Source organism: Pyrus communis, chromosome 1 (assembly GCF_041283825.1).
Source record: "Pyrus communis isolate YQ-2024b chromosome 1, ASM4128382v1, whole genome shotgun sequence".
Lineage (NCBI taxonomy): Eukaryota > Viridiplantae > Streptophyta > Magnoliopsida > Rosales > Rosaceae > Pyrus > Pyrus communis.
In genome coordinates this window covers 2,193,256-2,214,796 of record NC_142565.1, presented here as the reverse complement: position 1 = coordinate 2,214,796, position 21,541 = coordinate 2,193,256, and the positions used below count along the sequence as shown (strand labels likewise).

The 21,541-nt window shown below is 34.8% G+C and overlaps 3 protein-coding genes across 5 annotated transcripts; 1 reads left to right on the top strand and 2 right to left on the bottom strand.

Annotated features, from left to right (window-relative positions):
• Window positions 1-1,159: 1,159 nt before the first annotated feature.
• LOC137721496 (uncharacterized) lies at window positions 1,160-2,467 on the bottom strand. The gene is made up of 2 exons (XM_068460592.2): window positions 2,307-2,467; window positions 1,160-2,086 (listed from the first exon to the last, which is right to left on the bottom strand). The coding sequence occupies exons 1-2, from the start codon at window positions 2,380-2,382 to the stop codon at window positions 1,566-1,568; spliced, it is 597 nt and encodes a 198-aa protein (XP_068316693.1). The 5' UTR covers window positions 2,383-2,467; the 3' UTR covers window positions 1,160-1,565.
• Window positions 2,468-9,965: 7,498 nt separating this feature from the next.
• LOC137721429 (uncharacterized) lies at window positions 9,966-13,846 on the top strand. 3 transcript variants are annotated; one of them, XM_068460523.2, is made up of 14 exons: window positions 9,966-10,154; window positions 10,278-10,425; window positions 10,569-10,672; window positions 10,768-10,831; window positions 11,000-11,145; window positions 11,283-11,414; window positions 11,526-11,621; window positions 12,130-12,241; window positions 12,533-12,673; window positions 12,791-12,828; window positions 12,922-13,014; window positions 13,243-13,326; window positions 13,397-13,546; window positions 13,642-13,846. In XM_068460523.2, the coding sequence occupies exons 1-14, from the start codon at window positions 10,083-10,085 to the stop codon at window positions 13,774-13,776; spliced, it is 1,515 nt and encodes a 504-aa protein (XP_068316624.2). In that variant the 5' UTR covers window positions 9,966-10,082; the 3' UTR covers window positions 13,777-13,846. The 3 variants fall into 3 exon arrangements, with proteins under 3 accessions (XP_068316624.2, XP_068316623.2, XP_088548085.1); XM_068460522.2 differs by having other exon boundaries at window positions 11,520-11,621; XM_088691959.1 differs by having other exon boundaries at window positions 11,283-11,420.
• Window positions 13,847-14,356: 510 nt separating this feature from the next.
• On the bottom strand, window positions 14,357-15,800 carry LOC137721105 (uncharacterized). Its single transcript, XM_068460218.2, has 3 exons — window positions 15,492-15,800; window positions 15,283-15,337; window positions 14,357-14,973 (listed from the first exon to the last, which is right to left on the bottom strand). The coding sequence occupies exons 1-3, from the start codon at window positions 15,744-15,746 to the stop codon at window positions 14,546-14,548; spliced, it is 738 nt and encodes a 245-aa protein (XP_068316319.2). The 5' UTR covers window positions 15,747-15,800; the 3' UTR covers window positions 14,357-14,545.
• Between the last annotated feature and the right edge of the window lie 5,741 nt (window positions 15,801-21,541).

The following is a 21,541-nucleotide window of genomic DNA, read 5'->3' as shown; positions in this document are numbered from 1 at the left end:
TTTGACACAAAAATGTCTTTTTGGCCCAGCATTATGTAGTTTCACTTGGTGTGAAAGTTGTCTTAATCATTAAGGATTGAGTCATACCAAAATCTTTCTCCATCCGCGTCAATGTTAATGTTATTGATTGCGGACAATCGCTCAATAAATCGGTCTGCTAATGAAACTAAGCCATGGCATTTCTTAATTCTGATGAAATGTTGAATGTATGTGGTCGTCCTTTGAATTGAGTTTGGGTGGTTGTGAATCTGGTGATGGTGGAGTAAGTTAAAAGCCATCATACTAACGTGTGCTTTCAGTTAGATGTCTCTGTCGTTCGGGCCCCTGGCTAAGCCCTAAACCTAAACCCACCAACCAACCAATGTTTATATAGAATGAGGATCCTTTCTAGATCCTCTGTGTGTAGGATTCCGAAAATTCTTTAATCACGTCTGTTCATCGTACATCATGTGGTTAGTTTTTATCAGATACTGTTTATATTCAATTTTAAATAAAAAAGTTTACAATAATTTCTGATCGCACGATGTATGATGAATGAACATGATTGGATAATTCCCGCAATCCTCACAAAGAGGATCCTCATTCGTTTATATATGAATGCAATTTGACAAACAAACTGATAAATCATGATGCGTAATTGGCAACCATTGAGGATGATGATGGTGTGTATTGTGTAGTGTGTCCAAAAGCATATGATGCGGCACACTGTAATTAAGTCCAGCATAACTCATTTAGCCCAATCATTCGAAAACTTCGCCGGTTTCTCATCTTCTACATTTTGAAGTTATTCGAGAGAAATTCCACTCATGTATCTCGAGTTCAAAATTTCATCTTTTCTTAAATTAATGGGAAAAGGCACACCAATTAACCTATCAAACAAGGTAAATGTCCCTTTAATTTTAATTGACCATTTTGTTTTTGGCACCATGCTATACATATTATGGTACGTCCACAACTTGTTGGCCAGGCTAATTTTCTTTTTACAAGAAGTGATTTTCATATTCGAATTTTTTTATGCATTTTTTATTTTTTACGTAATTTTCCAAATTTTCCGTCAATATTCATGTTAGCATTCAACGAGAGTCATCCTATAAAAATTATCTTCAAAATTCTAATCCGCCCTTGACGCCAACTCAAGAAGCAAACATACATATAAGGCTGTAGAAAGCATTTTTATTATTAAATCCATCTGAAAATTAAAGCATACAAAAGCTAGAACACAAGCTTTAACAACACACATAGCTCACTTAATTAATCTACACACGCAGTACTTCTGAATTCTAAGTTCCATATATTGTAATAATTTAAACAACACATAAAGATATTTTGGTGCAGAATATCGAGCCCGGCCGGAAACTCAGCCCTTGGTGCATTCATGATGGTGTACTTACTAGGAGAAATTTTTTTTTTGTGACCGGAACACGAGTGGTACACCACTTGTTTTTATATAAGTGATGAAAAATTTTATTTTTTTAGTTATTAACTTTTTAACACACATATCTCACCATTTGTATAGTGACACATGGTGTACCATTCCGTGTTCCCGTCACACTGAAAAATCTCTCTTAGTAAGGAGCCTGGGCTGGGGCACCCTCCGCTGGTGTATAAGAAGTTGCCAAGTTCACTGAGTTGATTGGCCCTGGTGCTGTTAATTTCGCGTTGATTGGTCCCGGTGCAACATATCCAGAGCTACGAATCTCCGACATCTCTCGACGAGCATTTGCTCCTTGTGCTTCACAAAGTTTTGGTAAAAATACACCTTCACCAGCAGCAAGATTGAAGTAAAGGTCAACAATGTTGGGGCAGTTGCCGTAACACTGAGGGGAGCAAAGTTTTTGTGTGAATCGAGACTCCAGGAGAGAGTCCGATGAGATGCCGTAGGATTTGCGGTCAAGCCCACAAGACTTGATGCACTTCTCGCTCTCGATCCAGTCCTTCAAGTTATCGGCCTCAATTTCCGATGTTCGGCACGTGTACGCTTCCTCTCCGCTTCTTCTCACATGCTTCTCAAGCACACAGCGTTTGCCGGACGATGACACCGCGAATGCGCATGCATCGTGCTCTAGATTCTCACATGTTATTCCTCCTGCATGCATGCATCGTATTATATATTTTTTGCAAATAATTAGCTGGTTATCTCGATAAATATTGATTGATAACAAGTTGTTTGATAAATATTGTTGGTTTTCAACGAAAACTGAAAACCGACAACAATTACTAAACAAGTTTTCAATTTTTAACAAATGAAAAAATGAAAACTGAAAACGAATGAATATCAGACGATATGGTAATGATCACAAACCAACCTAGAGTGGCTTGGACACAAACCGCAAGGGCAAGAGCCAACACTGCAAGGGTCTTCAAGCACAAGTTAGAAGCCATCAAAGAAGCTAGGGTTTCAGAAATATAAACTTTGTGCCTGAGCTACAGAGAGATGAAGAGGAGGAGAAACTTTTATTTTAATTTATATTTTGTGTAAATGCATATGGTGGGGGGAGTCATTATATAGTTGTAGGGTTAACTGTAGCATTTAGAAAGAAAACTATATATTTTAAATTATTAATTAACAGATGGTCGTCGACTTTGAATAAGTGAAAAAATGGACACGAACCCTAGTTTAGAATGTCGTAGAGAGAGAGGACCCCACGAGAGAGGTTTGTTTATCATGACCTTAATGCCAATTTTAACATACTAGTCAAAGTTTATGTGGCAACTTGTTCCTCCGCTATCAACGGCGTAGATGCATGGTTTTATATTTATATACCAAAATACCATGTAGATATATGCCATATTTTATATCCATGTATATATATATATATATATATATATATATATATAGTGCTGTCTGTAGCAGTGAAAAACAATCTTTTCTATGCAAGTTGCTACGAGTTTGATTTCAACTGATCTCCGTCCTCCCTAATAATGATTTGTTTAACCTACTAATGCTATCGATCTACTAATATATATATATATATATGTAGTATGATTCATGATTGGAAATGGTAATTAGTTGAAGGCTCCGTTGTTTGAAAGTTAATCAATTGATGTTGGTGATATAATTTATGTTATGCTTTTTCTAGTGAAACAAACAAATTTATGCTATTTTACTTAACCTAATTTGCTAATCATTCTGGTCATGTAATGGAAGACAACAATATTAATTATTTGCTCAAATAGCATCACTCGATCGATAACGACGCTTAAAAGGTAAAAGGATCCCCATGTAAAACCAATTTGATACTTTCATTTCCTTTTAGGCTTTAGCAAATCGTTCCAACGAACGCAGTGACAAAAAAGTACTAATTAAAACAGAAACACTTTGTGTGACGAAATAGTGAACGAATTTTTCGTCAAAAAATACTTTTTACCGATTAATTTTGACTTTTACCTGCTAATTAAATTGTAAACCATGTAATGATTAAGTTCGATCTATCTGCCTAACTTTCAGTTGTATCGTATAAATATATATAGTATACATTTCACCATCCAATCCTTTTGTGTGGCATTTTGCTTTCATATTATTATCTTTCCCTTTTCAAAAACCCACCGTCAAATTATATGTGACAGCTTGCAAACTAAAAGCAGGTCCATGGCTATGGCGGCAACCCACTCATCACCGCCACCTTACAAATACGACCATATTATATATGGATTAATTAACGAAAATTTCAAATTAATTAGGCATATGCATGCAAAGTTGTGTACGAAACTGCATGATTTACCACGTTGTACGCATATATGTAATGTCACAAACATCAAATTTGATTTGATGTTTTCTGTAACGGTTTTTGTTTTTGTCCTGATAATTTCAGATGGTTCAAATTTCGTAGGCTGCAGGTCTGTGTTTTTTGGACTGATCTTAAAGCCCCTTTTTTGTCAATTCTTGGTTAGCTTGATGGAGAAAATTAACACAATATATACATATACAATATGAGAGATGCTAAGGAGACTTTATCAAATGTGAGATTCTCTATTGACTTTCCGATACCTCATTTTTTTGCATAATTCCCGTGTCAACATTATAAAACATTGTGTTAAAAACATGAGGTGGCGAAGAGTCCTACTTAAAGAGAGTCTTCTTAACATTTCTCATATAATATAACACATGTTTTCCTAATTTCTTGGCAATTACTGGTATTTGAAAGAAAATATTGAAAAGTAAAACGTAGACCTACTGGAAGTCTGGAAGAGCTTAACACATCATATGCAACTTATTTCTTGTTCAAAGTGCTATACTAGAAAAGATACAATACTGAGTATTAATCTTTGATTTCTTTTAAAACAATAAGGTGGTGTTATTATTTTGTGTAAACAACATTGTTGATAGCTTGATATGTTCCCTTTTTAGGGTATATTCATAATTATCCGTATCATAATTTGAGATAACTTCATTTTATTGCCTCAACTTTCACGAAAATTGTACTTTACTGCTCACTTTTTTCATCTCACTTTCATACTTAAAGTTTGTTTTTTCTCCACTTAATACTTCTGATAGTCGATCTTCCTGTTAATATCCTTTGTTAACCGATGACATGACATAATTTTGATCCACCAAGTATGTGCCCCGTGGAATTTGAAATTAAATAAACTTAAAAGTATGAAAGTGAGACAAAAAAAAAAAAAAAAAGTGAACAAAATATGATTTTCACAAAACTTCATGGTGAAAGGGGAAGTTACCCAATAATTGAAGTAATATAATAATACAACGGGACTGTGTTTCAGATACATAAAAATTAGTTCACATATATAAAGAAAAATTACTTCCACATAATATGGAATGTTCTCCTCCGCGGTTTGCGGAGTCAAATCTTTAATATTAGGGAATGATTAATTGGAGATTGTCGTTGTTAGGTATCAACGGACTAAGATATCACTTTAGACTTTCAAGTCTGAATTCTCCTTTTTACCTACAAATTCCATGCCCGGCCATATATATTTAACGACCAAGTAATGAGTGAGTGTGAGACGGCGAGGGAGCCATGCTTTTCGCAGTTCTTTGAATTTTTGTTACCCCCGGAATTACCTCCGGGAGTGGGAACAGTGGTGTGATGAGACCTAATTTACTTTTGAATTTTTAGTTAAGCACTTTAACTAACTGAAATGATAGTTCAATTGATTGTGTTAAGCATTAAGTCGTAAGTAGGAACGAGAGAATCTATCCTGCAACATAAGGTATTAGCTCCTGGTGTCTGCGTAATGCGGATGCAAATCTGTCGACATGATGATGCACTATTTGTGACACAAAATATTTAACATGATACACATTGATTGCTTTGGACCTCAGTCACAATTTTATTTAACAATATTTGATAATTGGTATTTTTTTTTGTCCAAAATAAGGGGTCAGTTGGTGGCTTCGTCATGGCAATCCACCATTTTGAGAGCCGAGAAGACTATAGAGGCATTATAAGGGGCCAGTTGGTGACTTCGTTATGGCAATCCACCATTCCGAGAGCCGAGAAGACTCATAGAGGCATTTCAACCTCCCTTTGGCCACCACTGTGTAATTCATCAACTCCAAAAATCGAACACAAGGCGTACCATGTGAAATATGGACTTGTAATTCGTCCCCAACCACTAAACTACCGCCGTGGTGGTTGATAATGGATATGAAAGACCTTTTTTCTTTTACAAAAAACGATAACGAGATTTTATTGATGAACCAACATGATTACAGAGGTAGGGTTGCACAAAGGGTTTATGGTTTAGGATTTGTTTGCATGGAATCGAGGTATTGAATTGCAATTCCATGCATGCAATCTGTGAGCCAGTGACTTTTAGACATTGTCTGGGCTTCTATTATTGAGCTCTCGTTGAGATGGTGTGGGCTTCTTAACCATTTCTTTTGGAGAAAATTGTAATAAATAATTTCTCAACTAAAAATTCATAATCATTGGTTCATTAACTCATCAAAACGTGCAGCTATGGTTCTTTTCGTTAACTCTGTCAGAATTCCCTCAAAAGAGTTATATTGAAAGGACTATTGCTATAATTTGGTTAAAATTGATGGACCATTACTACAATTTTTCTCATTTGATTTTACATATTTGCTCCTCGATTCAGCCTCATGTGCATGACATGCGACTCATTTTGACAGAATTTCTACTGAGTTGATGAAAGGGACCATAGTTGCACATTTTAAGGAGTTAAGGGACCTATGGTCATTAATTTTTAGGAAAACTAATAAAAAAGACTTGAAAACTTTGAGTTTTAATGATAAGGACAAAATAAAGGGTAAAGTGAATAGTACTAGGTTTGACTTTTTAGTGTAAAAATATGGTTTTTCGTTAAAGTGAATAGTACCACGGGCTTTCCGTTAAAACTCTCTTAATTTTTAGTTGAGGGACCATTACTCCAATTGAGTTAAAGTTGAGAAATCATTGCTACAATTTCCTCTTTCTTTCCAAAGAGAGATGGTGTAGGCTTCTTAACCATTTCTTTCCAATGAGATCCAATTACATTTTTTCAAACCTTTTTCTTTTTTAATCAATATGCATTTCTTACTCTCCGAGGAATTCTAATTCTTGAAGTCCAAAGCTTGTGATGAACAATAGCAGAGCTAGAAAATTTTTACCGGATGGGTTAGCTTAAAAATTTAAATCTTTATAGATAAAGAAATTTGATATTATATTTTTTATAGTATCAGCTAGCTTAAAAAAATTTCCCAAGGTGAGTAAAAAAGTTTTGTAATTAAATAAATATGTGTTAAAATTAAACAAATCCAAACTTGTACATGTACAAGAAGCGATAAGAAAAATAATTTAAGGAAAAAAAAAAAGTTTGTAAACTGTATTATATAATTTTATATAATTAAACCTAGAGAATTTGAATTAGTGACTAAATATATGGTGGACTACATCAAAAATCAATCAAAATTACATGTAAAATTTTATTTTTCTCCAGAAGCCACCTGGGCTATAGCCCATGACAGCCCTTAACCTGGCTCCGCCAGTGGTGGTGAATATGTGAAAGTATTTATCTCATGTTCTATGAATGAATTAAATTAACCATCCAATTTGGCATTTCTAGACAAACTAATATCAGAGACGACCGTGATCGCCAACATGCCAATTCTCATTCGAATTAACATGGGAATATGATGCAGTGCCCAGAATGATAGAAACGAGTCGCTAGCTAACTAGCCGACGACTGTGATAAATATTCGTTCATGAATCATGTGGGGTTTCTTCACACCTGCCATGTCTATGAGTACATGTTCATATATATGTATATACATACATACATACATACATATATAAATATAATTGGCCCTGATTCCAGAACGACAAAAGAAATCAGGGCAATAATTAATCATAGTGGTTCAACTATCATTGGCCTTGAGGCCCCATTGCTCATGGGGCATGAAATTATCCGACAACAATTACTATTTTAGTGCTAAATTTGTCGATGAGACACAATCATGTCGGTTCTTGCCTTCAACAATTGTCTGAGAAAATATCTCGTGCAGGATTAATTCTGTTGTGTAAGAAGACTGTTCCTAATTTTAATTCAGTGAATGTAGAACATCACAGTTTCTTGACATGATAATATGCAAGATTATGAATTTAAAAAAACAAAAATGGATAGTGAGATGATCGATCTTTTAGCCCTGGGTGATCAGAGCAGGCACATGGTGAACTGAATTGTACGGAAACTATGAAGATAATGGAACAAACTAAGAAACCTAGCTATTATTTGCAGTTGGATGGATATATTATTTGCAGTTATTTTCCAGTTAAACAAAACCTAGCTAGTGAGAGGTAGTTTCTGCAAACATTCATGCTTTACCCGATAACCAGCTGCAAATTTAACAAGAGAATATTAAAATTAACTAAATAATAACCAATATGTTAACAAGCTCTCAAGAAATTCATCAAATTAATTCACAAAGTAATGAAGGTCTGCTTTCGATTTCATACCAGGATAAACCGATTTATATCACATGAGTTATTGATTTAGAGCTGATGATGGAAACGTCCGAAGGGATCGCATGATCCAACTACACAGACGAAAACATAACCGACCATATGTATGTGCGGATGATGTTTGACATGTCTGATCAATTAGATCAATGCGATCCCTTTGGAAGCCTCCAGCTGCACTACTGTATTCCTCAAAACCCTAACTCTCAGAAGAAACATGCATATGGCATATATGATGATCCAAGTCTCAGGAACCGGTTATTTGGGTTGGGTTCTTGATCAGTTGAGTTATATACAAAAGGAAAAGGTTGGCTGTCTCTTATAAGCACAAGCTCCCTTTTTCTTCTATTCATGCGTTTCATGTGATGGGTTTGCTTTCGCATGAGTCATGAGATGCTTCTTTTCCTATCTATCTAGCTATTAAATGTTAGCTAACAAGTAATGCTGGCGATCACATATTTTGTAATTAAACGTTATACACATACGTGATCAATGATGTACACAACCAAACTAATATGATGTTTCGCCATGTAGTATAAAAATGAGATCTCCTTAATATTTTCTTTTTAAATGTTTCTTTTTAGGTTAACAAATATATGTACATATGTGGCCTACGGCATTGAATCGGTTCAAAAGTAATCAATCTCTACACGGGGTGTGTTAATTAGATTTAAGGGGAACCGACAAGATAATATGGAATTGCATTTGCATGGTTATATAAAGCGAATCCGGATTCTCGCTTGATCTTTTTTGTGAGGATCTTGGGGATTTGTGAATCATGTCCGTTTATTGTACATCGTACGGTCAGAAATTAATTTAAATATTTTTATTTAAAAATAAAAGTAAACATTACTTAATAAAAACTGACCGTCTAATATATGATGAATGAACATAATTCACGAATTTCTAAGATCCTCATGAAAAGAATCCGGAGAGGATCCTGTTGGGATATAAAGCAAGTAAAAGTTGTAATCACACAGCTATTCTTGCTACCAAAAAAGCTCCGCATTATTCCCTCTATAGATGATGACACTGGACTTCCTCATTTATTTATTATTTTTAATTATTTTGGGCATACACATACACGATTTATATTTATATTAAAAGAATACCGTTTTTAGAGTAATGTCAGATAAATTATTTTTTTATACAATATTTACAAACTATGTGATCCGTTATCAATATGAAATAAACATATTAATCGACACTTAATAATAATTTAATTATTAACAACTACGTCTTATAATTTACAGAATTAATGCATTGGATTGCGATCGAAAAGAAAATGTGTTAAAGACAAAATTTAAGATCAAGGTTGCACAACTACTACTAGCAAATGCATAGTTTAATTTGCGTATTAACCATGACTACCCTCGCAAGTCTCAACATTGAATCTGACATATATTCGTTTTCAATCATTCATAAATAGGGAAAATTTGAAATGTCTTTCTGAACGTCCACTTAAAATGGTACATCGCCTTGAAGTAAATTTGTTAAACTTTCCATCAATTCAGAAGGTGATCGGTGATATTTTTATTCCATACAAACAATAATGAAGACAGAGGGAATCCAAGTAAGGATCTCGGGTTTAGGTAACGGATGCTCTAATAAAGTGAGCTATAAACTCTTTACAAAAGTAACAATGCTTTTAAATTTGTACCGGATCCTTTTTCCTAGAGATCCTATGATCTTATTTTTTTCATCGTATATCGTACGATCAATTTTCGTTAAGTACTATTCATATTTAATTTTAAATTTTAAAATAATTTTTAACCGTACGATATAAGATGAACGAATGAGATCATGAAATCCTTAGGAAAAGATCCAACGAGGATTCTTTCCCTTTAAATTTAACGAATCGAGATGATGTCATTTCTGTTCCAAAAAAAAAGTTGATGTTTCTTAGATAGAGGCTAGAGGCTGTCATTAGGCCCAAATTACGGATCACCAACTAACGGTTAAAATTTGGGCCTTCTTTATCGACCCGTGTTAGCTTACTAGGGTTCGATGGGCTTTGTTTGAATTAAAGAAACCAAAAAAAAAAAAAAAAAAAAAAAAAAAAGTTGAGACCCTGCAAGTTTGCAACTCTCGCCTGTGCGGCTTTCTGAGTTCTGATTATTTCCCGCCCATCTTTGCCACTCGTCAACTAAGAAGAAGAGGATGCTGGCCACCCACTTCGGCGTCAAGTACGCCGTACAAATCATCACCTCCCACTTCGGCAATCTCGTCGCTGTATTCTCTCTATCTCTCTCTCTCTCTCTCTCTCTCTCTCCCCAAAGCTGTCACCTTTTTCCCCTCAATTTTTTTCCCTAATTTTTCTGTAATTATTAGTGATTAATTTGTTTCCGGATGCAGAAAGTGTGTGAAAGTCTTCTCAAAAGAGGACCCCTAACCCTAAAAATCCTAATTGGGTTCACGGAGCTCACCCCTCAGCAAGTCAAGAACTCCCTCCTCATCCTAATCCAGCACAACTGCGTTCAGCCCTTCTCCGTAGACCAAGCAGGTGCTTCTCTCAAACCCTAACCCTAAAAATCTTACTGTTCTTTGATATTTTTGTGTCCCCTTATGGGATTTGATTGATTTGATCAATGTGCATGATAAAGTGTGTGACTTGGTTTGTGAATGTTTGTTGTGAATGTGATTCAGAGGGTCCGAAATTCACTCAGTATGTAGCGCTGTTCGATAACATACTCCATCGAGGGAGGTTTTCCAAATTCATGACGGTTGTTTCACAGGAGTTCGATAAAGAAGTTAATTTTTTTCACCTCTTTTGGTTTTGACTTTGGTTTGTTGTTTTTAAGGGATCAATTCTCAGATTACTGCCTTTTGTTCATTTGTTTTGCAGTGTGAACTGATTATTAAAGATTTGCTTGAGAATGGTAGACTTACACTAAAACAAATAACTGAAGGTAACCCCATTTCTCGGTGTTTGATTGCATTTTTTATTGACTGTTTTTGCTTGAATTTACAACTAAGTGGGTGCATTGTGATTGAGTGTACGACTAGTATCCGTTCCCATAAGTTGCTATGTTTTTTGTTTTGTAAATGAAAGGTTTTTGTTTTATTTTTCAAAACAGGAGAATATGCAGTTAAGGATACTGTTGAGAAAAGCTTTCTTAAACTTGTGGACGCTCTTTTTGTGGAACGCTGCCCGGCTCCTGAAGCAGTTCTTGAAGAAGCAAGTAAAGACGCTCCAAAGAAGGGAGGTCCTAAGTTTTCTAAGGTAAAGATACTCCACTCATATGCTACAAAATTAAGAAAAGAGATATTTGGTTAAGCACCTCCTTTAGTTGCACATTTTTAAGTTTGTTTTAAAAAAAATTGTGTATATTTATTAAATCATTTTTGGAATTTTAACAGATTGTTGAAGTACCAGAGACAATAGAACAACGTGTTGTAGCAGCAGCAGCACCTTCAGGAGCTATGAGATTTTCAATCCTGACAGATTCTGAAACCGATGCTCATGGGGGTAGTATGAGTACCGGGGACAAGGTTGGTGTATGTATGGTCATTTGTAGACACCAGGGATAGTTTGTTCTAATATGCGAGTTGTTAAAAGGCTACTGTATCCTAATGTGCTATTTTCTGAACTTATATCGCAAGCATGATGCTTTGGAGTTGGATGAAGAATTTGCTAATAATGAAATGGTTCTTTGGCGTGTTAATTTTGAGGAATTCATTCGCTGTCTAAGGCACAAGGTTGGTTTTCTTTCTGCTTTCTATTTGAATTATAATTATCCATTTATACTAATGAGAGCAGTTGGATTTTCTAGTTAAACAATATATGTTGAGAATGTTTTGGCATAATCTGAATTTCGTTTATGTGGATGCTCTGTATTGACACTACATGTCAAGAGTGAGTTAAATGTTGCCATGCTTTTCGAAAACTACATGTCAGGTTTGCATTTGAGTTCAAAGTTCGAACTTTTCTCTCTTTTGTAATTATAAAGTAGCGTTTGGTTCATGGAAATGAACCTTGGATTAGACTGAACATCCAAATGGGCATTGCTTGGTTGACGAAAAGGAATTAATTATGTAAAGGGCAATCCTCTGTGGAATGTCCAAATACTACCTGAGTTCTTTCTTTGCACTGTTAATTGTGTTCCCATACTCGACCTTTATTTTTTTCTGAGATGCATTCCTTTTTATTTTTATTTTATTGCATAGTCTACCTGAAGTGAAAATAAATTTTCATATCGTCGTCTAGGTTTGCATTGAGAATGTGAGAGCACGTCTGGATGATGGAGCTGCACTTGTCTTAAGGGCAATGCTTAAGTCAACTAGAACTGCAGAAAAGAAAGTAAAGACAGAAAATTCAGGTAAACTGGAAGTTTGGATTATTGCGTGGTGGATTGGTTATTTTCAGTTCAATTTCTATCGGCCAACAAAATGTTGATTCAGAATTAATGTGGCATTGGCAGTGGTAATGAGTTTAGAAATAACATGAAACCTTAATGATTTCTTTAGGCCAAGAAAGCGTTGATTCAGAATTACTTAAAATACAAACAATTCAATGATAGTAATTGGGGAGGAGTATGACCAAGCGTGAAAGCTTAATAAATGAAACCAAGGAATAGTTACATTCATTGTTTTGCTGATTGATTTTGCAGTTCCTGTATCATTTAATACTATTTATGAGGAGGTGATAAACAGTGAAGCTGGTCGTAATTTGACATGTGATCGTGTCAAAGCTTCCCTCAGCCTGTTGTGTGATGAAAGAGATGTAGATGAGGATGAGTCATATAGTGTTGGTACAATCCGCTTCTTCTCATACAATCGATTTCTGTTTTTTTTTTTTAACTTCTTTCTTATGGATAATAGTAATAGTTTGTACTGGGTTTTCATTGACACATTTATTTCTTGTACAGACTTGAAGAAAATTCTTGAGCTGGCTCGGAATGATGAGGTTTTTTTCTTATTTTTTTGTTCTTTTAAGATAATATGAAAATTCATCTTTATTCACCAGGACTGATGTCCAAGTACCTTTTCTTTTCTGCAGGTGGAATCAATTGTTTTGAAAAGTTATGGGAGAGATGCTTATAAAATATTTCGGCTACTGTTGACTTCAAGTCGTGCACTTGAGACGGATAAGGTAATAACGTTGTTATGAGTTCCCTCGCTGGGAACTCCGAATGTGTCCTCCATATCATTACAATTTTTTATATTTTGCTCTTCACTGAATTCTGTATGATGAATTAGTCAGTTTACTACGAGCGTTGGCAAAATGACCATGGAATTTAAAGTGTTTGAAGCGAGTCAACGTTTTTGTTGTTAGAATAGCACATTTGATATTTTGTTTACTTACTCCAGTACCTTATAGATTTCAGATATGACACTTGTTGAAAAGAAGGAAACTCCCACAATTCTGTATAAGCTGTGGAAGGATGAGTACTTGCTTATGGAGGTAAAGCACTTCCCTTTTTACGTCCCACGCGCACATGCACACGCATTCACAATGTTTCATCTCGTTGCAGAGATTAGCTGTGACGGGAGCCAGACAGGCGCAATTCTTGGTGTGGAAGGTAAACAAGCCCATTGTATGGAAACATGTTTTAGACGAGATGTTCCACGCAGCGCTGAATCTGACTCTTCGACTGGCATATGAGGATGAACAAATTAAAGAGGTTCGTGAAAATTTGGAATGTTTAGGTTCTAGTTTGTTCAGTTTTGAAAGGGTTCCGGTTCGTAATCTGAACAACGAAGTTGTCTCATATTGCAGGTACAACTTCTCCCGGCGCACAAGCGAACGGGGCCATTAGGGAAACAATGGCAACGATTTAGAAATGTGGTTTATGTTATGCACGCAACCCTTTTGAAGATTGATGATGCTATCATGCTCTTCCATGACTTCTGATCCTACACTATTTGTAACACTTAATATTATTATTTATTAATAATAAAACATGTTCAATTTTTTATGAAAACTTAAAAGAGTGTTTCTTGAAAAATCCGTTGGCAGTGTTTCTATAAACAGTTTTAAAAATATTCACGAAACTATCGATGTTTTCATATCGATGTCAATATGAAAATAGGCGTGAAATGCAAACTTTATCATTTATCAGCAAGATATAAATCAATGAATACCAATGATATTTATCATTTCACTACAAAAACCCATCACAAATTTTAAAACTTTGAATTATTATATATAATATATATTTTTTTTAACTTTCGACTAAATCTGGATGAATTAGTGTACCCAACCTGTTGCAATTTTTCTAATTTATATTGAAAGCAAGCGATATTGGTATATTCATTCATATTTTTATATGGAAAAAATTTCCATATCGATATTTTCACTGACCATAAAACGTTTTCATGATTCAAAAACATAATCAGAAACATTTTTAGTTGTCAAAAAACACTTATCCCTATGGAATTGTGCCAACCATGTCAAGTGTAGTAAAAATGACAAACCATTTCAAATTGGATCATATAAAAAAGCAAAGTTCGTGTTTCATAACCGAGTCCCAAAATGTAGCAGCAGATTACCATTTTTTCCATCATGAGTAAGTCTGTTACAAAATTGTCTATACAAAACCTCTTTTGCCATCAGCATTCTAATGTGTAGCCTTTTCCCTAATACGATGCAAAAGCAACCGGTTTTACCGCCGGCTTCTAACTCACTCTGCTATAGACGGTGTACAATTATCAGAAAACCTGGTCGTTATGGCCAGATTAGCGTCTCCCAATCGATCGTTGCTGCTTCGATATGCCTCCTTCGTCACCCCACAGTAGACTGGTTTAGTGCCGCCTGCGGAAAATGTGATGAAGTTCCAACCAAATGCTGAACCGCCCACAATGTAGCTTCCCTGTAGTTTGCAATTAACTGGTTTCTTATTTGCGCTGAGAGGAGCCGGTCGAGTACTGTTACCTTGTACAGAATTTTGAACTGAGCACCTTGGTTGAAGCTGCTGCGGCCCTTTCCCATCTTGGTTTTCTTTCGCAGGCTCGCTGTCACGTGCCGGATGCTGATGTTCTGGCACAAACTTCCTCTGTGTGCCGGTATCCTTGGCCATCTGTTTGTGTAGCTCCATCAAAAGATTCAGTTCTGCAAGTTGCATGTTTACATGATTTTGTCAAACATGCATCCGAAACTAATTTTAATTCAAATCGACTTGCTGCACATCAACTACAACCCATGAAACACTGAATGAAATCGATCAACCTATCGTGCTTTCGCGCGAGCATAGCCACAATGCTAAATGCTTCAAGTTCAAACTATCCCGGTAATTACAAGTGGAGTTTCAGATGAAGGAACACCGCTTATACGAGAAACCTCGACGGAAAGTGAGTAGAATGTAGGCCAAGTACTCCATGAACATATATGGAATACAATTATATATCTATAAAAACTCACCCTTTCGAATTTCATCAGCCGCTTTACAATTCCGAAAATCCGGTGTTCGAAGAAGCTGCATGCAGATAAAAAATTGATCGTCCACAACATTAGTGATCCAAAAATAAACAGAGAAAATCTGGCGTGGAGTTCAATCAATATTATACAAAACCCTCTAACATTTCTACTATTCTCTCTCTCTCTCTCTCTCTCTCCCCTCTCTTTGTTACCTCAATAAATCGGGGACGAAGCCGATGAACGAGAGCGCGAATTTTGAAATGTGGGGAGTGGTGGTGGTGGTGGAGGTCCATGTTGAAATTGGTGGTGGGCTTTCGTTTCTTGCGGCAAGGAGGAAGAGAGGAAGTGGTGGTGGATTTGGGTTTGGGTCTTTGTTGGGCGGAGCTCGGTGGTCGTGGGGCGCCATGTGGCCTTGCTGTTACGTGTCCCTTTGCGATCTCAACACCTTTTGGTTTTGCAACTTCCATGGATTTCTTTTCTTTCCACTCGAGATTCACGAAAGCGGTGACCCTTTCCGCAAGGTGTCGTTACGAAAAGAAAAGTAGAATCCTATGATTCTCATATCTTAACCATTCAGTCCGGTCAAAAATTATTTAAATTTTATTATTTAAAATTAAGCATAAATAATAATTAATGAAAATTGATCGTATTATATACGATAAACGATTAGAATGTGAGAATCTCTAAAATCGGTACAAAGAGAATCCCCATCCGTTGTAATATTGTTGTTTTATGACAGATTTGGTTGGGCCATACGGCTGAAAGCCTGAAAATATTTGAGTGCTATACCATGGGCTTTCTTATGTCCCCAAATATCGGAGAAAGCGTTGGCCCATATTATGTAGAAGACTTTTCAGTGTTTTCAGAACACGTTTTTGTACACTACGTGTTATAATATAAGTGATTGAAAAGATAAAAAATTTCAATCATTTGTATTATAACATTTTTGGTATACCGAGTTGTGTGCCCTGCACCCTGAAAAATTCCTCCATATTATGGTCCTCTGCTTTTGTTCTTTTGTTACATAATTGGATTGAGATGGAATTAAATTATGGATGTATCATAATTCTAACTAAGTACTTGATAGTATGAGAAGTTTTTCGGTGTAACTATCACGATATCATTTAATATTATCAATCAATTCATGATATAACACGTCTTTTTGTTTATTGATGTTACACCTATAGTATGAGATTTTTTTCGATATACGTGTCACGATATCATTTAATATTATTAATCAATTCATGATAAAAATGTTTGTTTATTGATATAATTCATCTCCTAAAATACTTTTTGAATCATAAGTATTTTTCTCAGTAAGCATTTCCAAGCTTGTGTCACTACAAAATTTGTAGTTATAGAATATCGAGTCAATCCAAGTTGCTTCGCTCCTATTTATACATCTCAGCGAGTGCCTTCTCCCGATCCTCGCAAAGTAAAGAACCTTATTAATTTGAGGTCGCTTTTTAGTGTTACTATGAAACTAGCTATGGCTTTTTCCTTATCAATTATTAGGTCATCTCCAACCGAAGGGTCTATAGGGTCGAAAATAGCCCTAAAACCGTCTCCAACCTAGGATCAGGCCAAAGGACTTGTGGGCCCCACTAGACAAAAAAAGGGCAAAGGGCCAACCAGGAGGCCCAAATAAGCCAGCCAGCCGGGGCTAAAAATTTTGAATCTCAACGGCTAGCTGATGTTAGCTAGCCGTTATTTATTATTATTATTTTATAGTTTTTTTTTTTTTTTTTGGGGCCAAAAATTTAAAAAGAATATTTAATTAAGGTCCAAAAAGGTGATTGGTTCTAGGTGGGGATGCTGTTTTTATAAGCATGTTTGATTGCTCAAACCTCTCCCATAGCCGATGTGGGACAAATATAATGGGTGCCACACATGCAAGCTTTTTCTTGCTCAATTCTATCCCGATGTGGGACAAATATAATGGTTGCCCCAAATATAAGCTTCCTATTAGAGATGGTAAATGTGCATTTATACATGTAACTATTTCAAACTAAGTTGTACTAATAATTGGACACTTAAATTAAAAAATTAATTTAACATACAACTGTTAACCGCTGCAAGTAGACATGAAAGCGGCGCCAATTACTACGACGAAGTAATTGTTTCACAATTAATTTTAAATATTTCATTTAATTTAAGTTGTTGTAGTTTTCAGATTTAAATAATAAATTATGTTTGACCCTATGATCCTTTGACCTTCGGTTGGAGATGGTAAGAAATATGACTCTGGACTGTTCGTTAAAATAGTAATTTCTTTGAGGACTAGAGAACTAAAACGAACCCGCTGACCAGCTCTGTCACAAAAAATCGTCTCCAATCGAGGGCCAAACATAATTTATTATTTAAATTTAAAAATTACAACAACTTAAATTCAAATCCACAACAACTTAAATTTAAACTGGCCCAAAAAAACCAAAAAAATTAGAACTTAAATTTAATGAATGATTTAGGTATTTATAGGAAAAAAAAAATTAGAATTTTTAAGAATTTAAAAAAAAAAGGCCCAAAAAACAAAAGAAAAATTGAATACAACGGCTAGTCAGCTAGCAGTTGGATTCAAATTTTTGTTTAAGCATTCATGTATGTTATATCCGATAGGATTTTTTGAATTTCTGGCCAGCCCTGGGCTGACTGGCTGGTTGCATGTGGCTAGCCCTTTGGCCCTTTCAGATTCCGTGGGGTTTACGAGCCCTCTAGCCAAGTCCTCGGTTGGAGATAATTTTCGGACTATTTTTGATCCTCTGATCATCTAGATCATTCGATTGGAGATGACCTTAGTGTACCAAGTGAAGGCCCTATCGGATGTCAGCTATGCAGCCTCTGCTGGACTTAATTATTATATCAGCTTATAGATAAATAGTTAACAGATTAAATAATCGTTTGTGGTTACACTGAAATGGAGCACTAAAGAAATTTGATATATATTATTGAAGGAGCCCCAGCTGATGAGTACGTAGATTCTATAATGGCAGCTCTTTGAGTTGTAATTGATATATGCTTACTAATTAAAATAAGTTTTCTTTTCTTTTTTAAATTGTTGTGGGCGTCATTTGTTGCACATGTCTAAAATATTTAGTCCAATAATTTTGAAATGAATTTCTTTAATTTATTTTCTTAAGGATTTGTCGTGGCGGAAGTTCATGTTTATATATAAAGTTGGTTTTTATTGCGATTTCTACTTCGATTCTGTTCTGGCCATGCTAGTACAAGTTGTCATTGGCAGTAAGGAGACAATTTTCAATGGCGAAATGCATATTAAGGGTGACGGACTTCAGTTAATCACAAAATCAACGAATTATAATTAATTGACATTAAATTCATTATTTATAGTAGTTCAACGTAAGAATTTTTACTTATAAATGAACATAAATAACACTAGCATCTATTATATATAAAGCGAGCAATGTGATGAACAGTGAAAATTTGGGGTCACGCGCATGTGACAAAAACTTTGGTGTCACCCCTTTGACAAAAAATTAGACCAAACTGCCCCTTAGTAAAAAAAAATCAAAACATGTTCAAAATAATATATCAAATCATGCAAGGGTAAGTTGGTAATTTGGTCATCATAAAATATAATATAAATATAAATGGGGAGAGAGAAAAGAATAAACAAATGACAAAGTTGATGGTGCCCAAGTGATGGAGAAGAAAAATATAATAAAAAATAAGAAAAATCATGAATGTTGTGTTCAAAACATCTTAAGAGGCGCGTAGCGCCTGTGATAAAAAAAGAAAATAACGAAATAAAAAAATATTGAAGCAATTCATGCATATAAATATATTTAAAGTGTCTAAGTCGCACGTAGCGCACTGTGATTCAAAAAATACCTTTTGCACGCGGTTGTTTATTAAATATTATTTCTCAAATTTTAAATACTTAAGAGGTGCGTAGTGTTAGTTATAAAAAAAGTCTCTCGCACACGCATAATAATGTGATTCAATTAGTTGTCAAATAATCATTTTTTTAACAAACGATGTTATCTGGAGAGAGTGGACTTAGCCTCACAATGAGGTAACAATAAGTTGTTTATTAAATATTATTTTTTCTAATCTTCATGTAAATTCAATAAAATATAAATGGAAATTGAAATACCGCTTTTATTAATATGGATTCAGTTGCTTTAATTAGTTAAAAGTCCGGTTTTATTAAATGTAATTTTTATTCATTTCCATCTACATTAATAAATACATTTAAAACATGTAAATCACAAGTAACACGTCATGATTAAAAAAATATCTTCTGTACATGCGTGAGCGCATGCATGGAGGCTAGTGTAATATTAAGTGACTCCTAGCTAGGACATATAAGGATACATCAAACATCTTAATCACTTCGCTACATTTTAACATTTTATTTTTCGGAATACTAGATACGTCCCATTTTAATGTTACAACTTGTATGTTGGCATTGTATTGTGTTGTATATCTGGCTTCACTATTAAAAATTATTGTTTGTCCGACGAAGTTTTGTCTAGCAAATTGTCTTTACCAAACATAATGCCTCTGTTTGTTGGGCAAAAAGGGACAACGTTTAGATTTCTTCATAGGCTTTTGCCCAACGAAAAAAATTTGATAGATAAAGCTTTGGTCATCGAGTAAAGTTTTCGCGCTAAGGAAAAACATTTGCGCATAAGTTTATGTAAAGTTACTGTAGTGATCCGTAACAGTAGTTAGTTTATAGAAGTACTACGTGCATTTATATCAAAATACTATTATGTGACGTACTGGAGGAAAGTTCTAACACGGCTTCTCAGTGTTAGGTAAAAAAATGAAGGAAACCCTTAGTTTGTAATGTGTTTGGTGAATTCAGATTCAAGTCAACTACTAAATTTCTAAATTGACGATCGAGGCCAACACATTTGGTATTAATTCAAGAGGTTGTTGCTATAAAGTGTTTGTGTTCAATTAGCTTTTGGAAAAAGAAGCCACAGAAACCGCAAAGTTATTTCCAGACCCGCTTTATGCACAGCACAAGTCTCAATAAGCACCTACGTACATATTTTGAATGTTAGAACGTTGACGTTATCACTTACGTTTTATTTGTTTAGTATACTAATTAACATGGATGGTGCTATTTTTCATACAAAACTGATGCACGTGTTGACACATTTTTTAACGTGTGGATTTTATCATTTATGTGGATCTCACTTATATTCGAAAATGTATCAGTAAATGTGTAAGTTTTATGTGTGTTAATTAATTAGTATATTGGAGAGTGCTAAGGAGACAAGTGGGATCTCCTCGAGTTCTCTGCCACCTCACAATTTAACGTCAATTCTCGTGCTAACATTATAAAACATTATGCCAAAAACATGAGATGACGGAGAGTCCATAAAGAGTCTCACTTCTAAGAGAATCTCCTTAACATTTCTATTGAAGAGTATGTCAACAAATATAGTAGAGACCGTGTCAATAAATGTATCAGTTTTTCACATCTAAATATTTTTTTATTTATTTAGAAAACACTCCCCATGTCATTCTAATTACTTGCCATTAGAACAAAGAAAAGTATTAGAAACTTCACAAACAAACTAGTAGTTAAAACATAGTCAACGACTCCCAATAAAAAGAATACTAGTGTCTCTAATAAGGTATACAGCTAATATGAAAGCAACAAAATAATTCTAAACTTGGACTATTGTCCCTAGACATAAGTCAAAATTATAAACGAGTATTAAGAATCTAACAACATGATATTTTGAATCTTTTACTTGAAAACTGGACAAGATTAATTATTCTCACTAATAAAGGATCAGTTCAACCTATATTATGCTTAGCTCCATTCGTCTTGGACGTATGAGAACTCAGAACTGGTAGTTGACATTGTCTAGCTATGACTTGATAAGCAACCATTTCGCGTGAAGAATAATATAAGGCACATATTAAAACGAAAAATGAAAGAAAATAACTTATGTTAATGTTGGGGGTGAGATATTATAGTAAAATTTTGTTTGAAGTGGTAAGTTGAGACACTGTCAATTCATAGTGGATTAATTCCGCATTCTTTGCCAAATCCAATAAGTTTTAGTTGTGTCACCCTTGATCAGTATTCCACTTATCGTTAATTAATTAGTCCTCGGAAATAGCCATTTTGAACGTTTATATCTTTTTATTTTTATTTTTTAGATTTTAAAACGGAAAGTGTTATTGATATTTCTAAAAGATTTCATTGTGCATTCTTTATAAGTGTATTCTTCTTTCTAAATATCAAAAGTTTGGAGCGCACAATAAAATTTTTGGA

Excerpts from the sequence above, each read along its gene's own strand:
- LOC137721496 (XM_068460592.2), bottom strand. The coding sequence starts at position 2,382 with ATGGCTTCTAACTTGTGCTTGAAGACCCTTGCAGTGTTGGCTCTTGCC. Across the intron at positions 2,087-2,306 it reads TTGTGTCCAAGCCACTCTAG|GAGGAATAACATGTGAGAAT; the intron begins GTTGGTTTGTGA and ends GCATGCATGCAG.
- LOC137721429 (XM_068460522.2), top strand. The coding sequence starts at position 10,083 with ATGCTGGCCACCCACTTCGGCGTCAAGTACGCCGTACAAATCATCACC. Across the intron at positions 10,426-10,568 it reads CTTCTCCGTAGACCAAGCAG|AGGGTCCGAAATTCACTCAG; the intron begins GTGCTTCTCTCA and ends AATGTGATTCAG. Across the intron at positions 12,829-12,921 it reads AGCTGGCTCGGAATGATGAG|GTGGAATCAATTGTTTTGAA; the intron begins GTTTTTTTCTTA and ends TCTTTTCTGCAG.
- LOC137721105 (XM_068460218.2), bottom strand. The coding sequence starts at position 15,746 with ATGGAAGTTGCAAAACCAAAAGGTGTTGAGATCGCAAAGGGACACGTA. Across the intron at positions 15,338-15,491 it reads TTCGTCCCCGATTTATTGAG|CTTCTTCGAACACCGGATTT; the intron begins GTAACAAAGAGA and ends ATCTGCATGCAG. Across the intron at positions 14,974-15,282 it reads GGCTGATGAAATTCGAAAGG|AACTGAATCTTTTGATGGAG; the intron begins GTGAGTTTTTAT and ends TGCAACTTGCAG.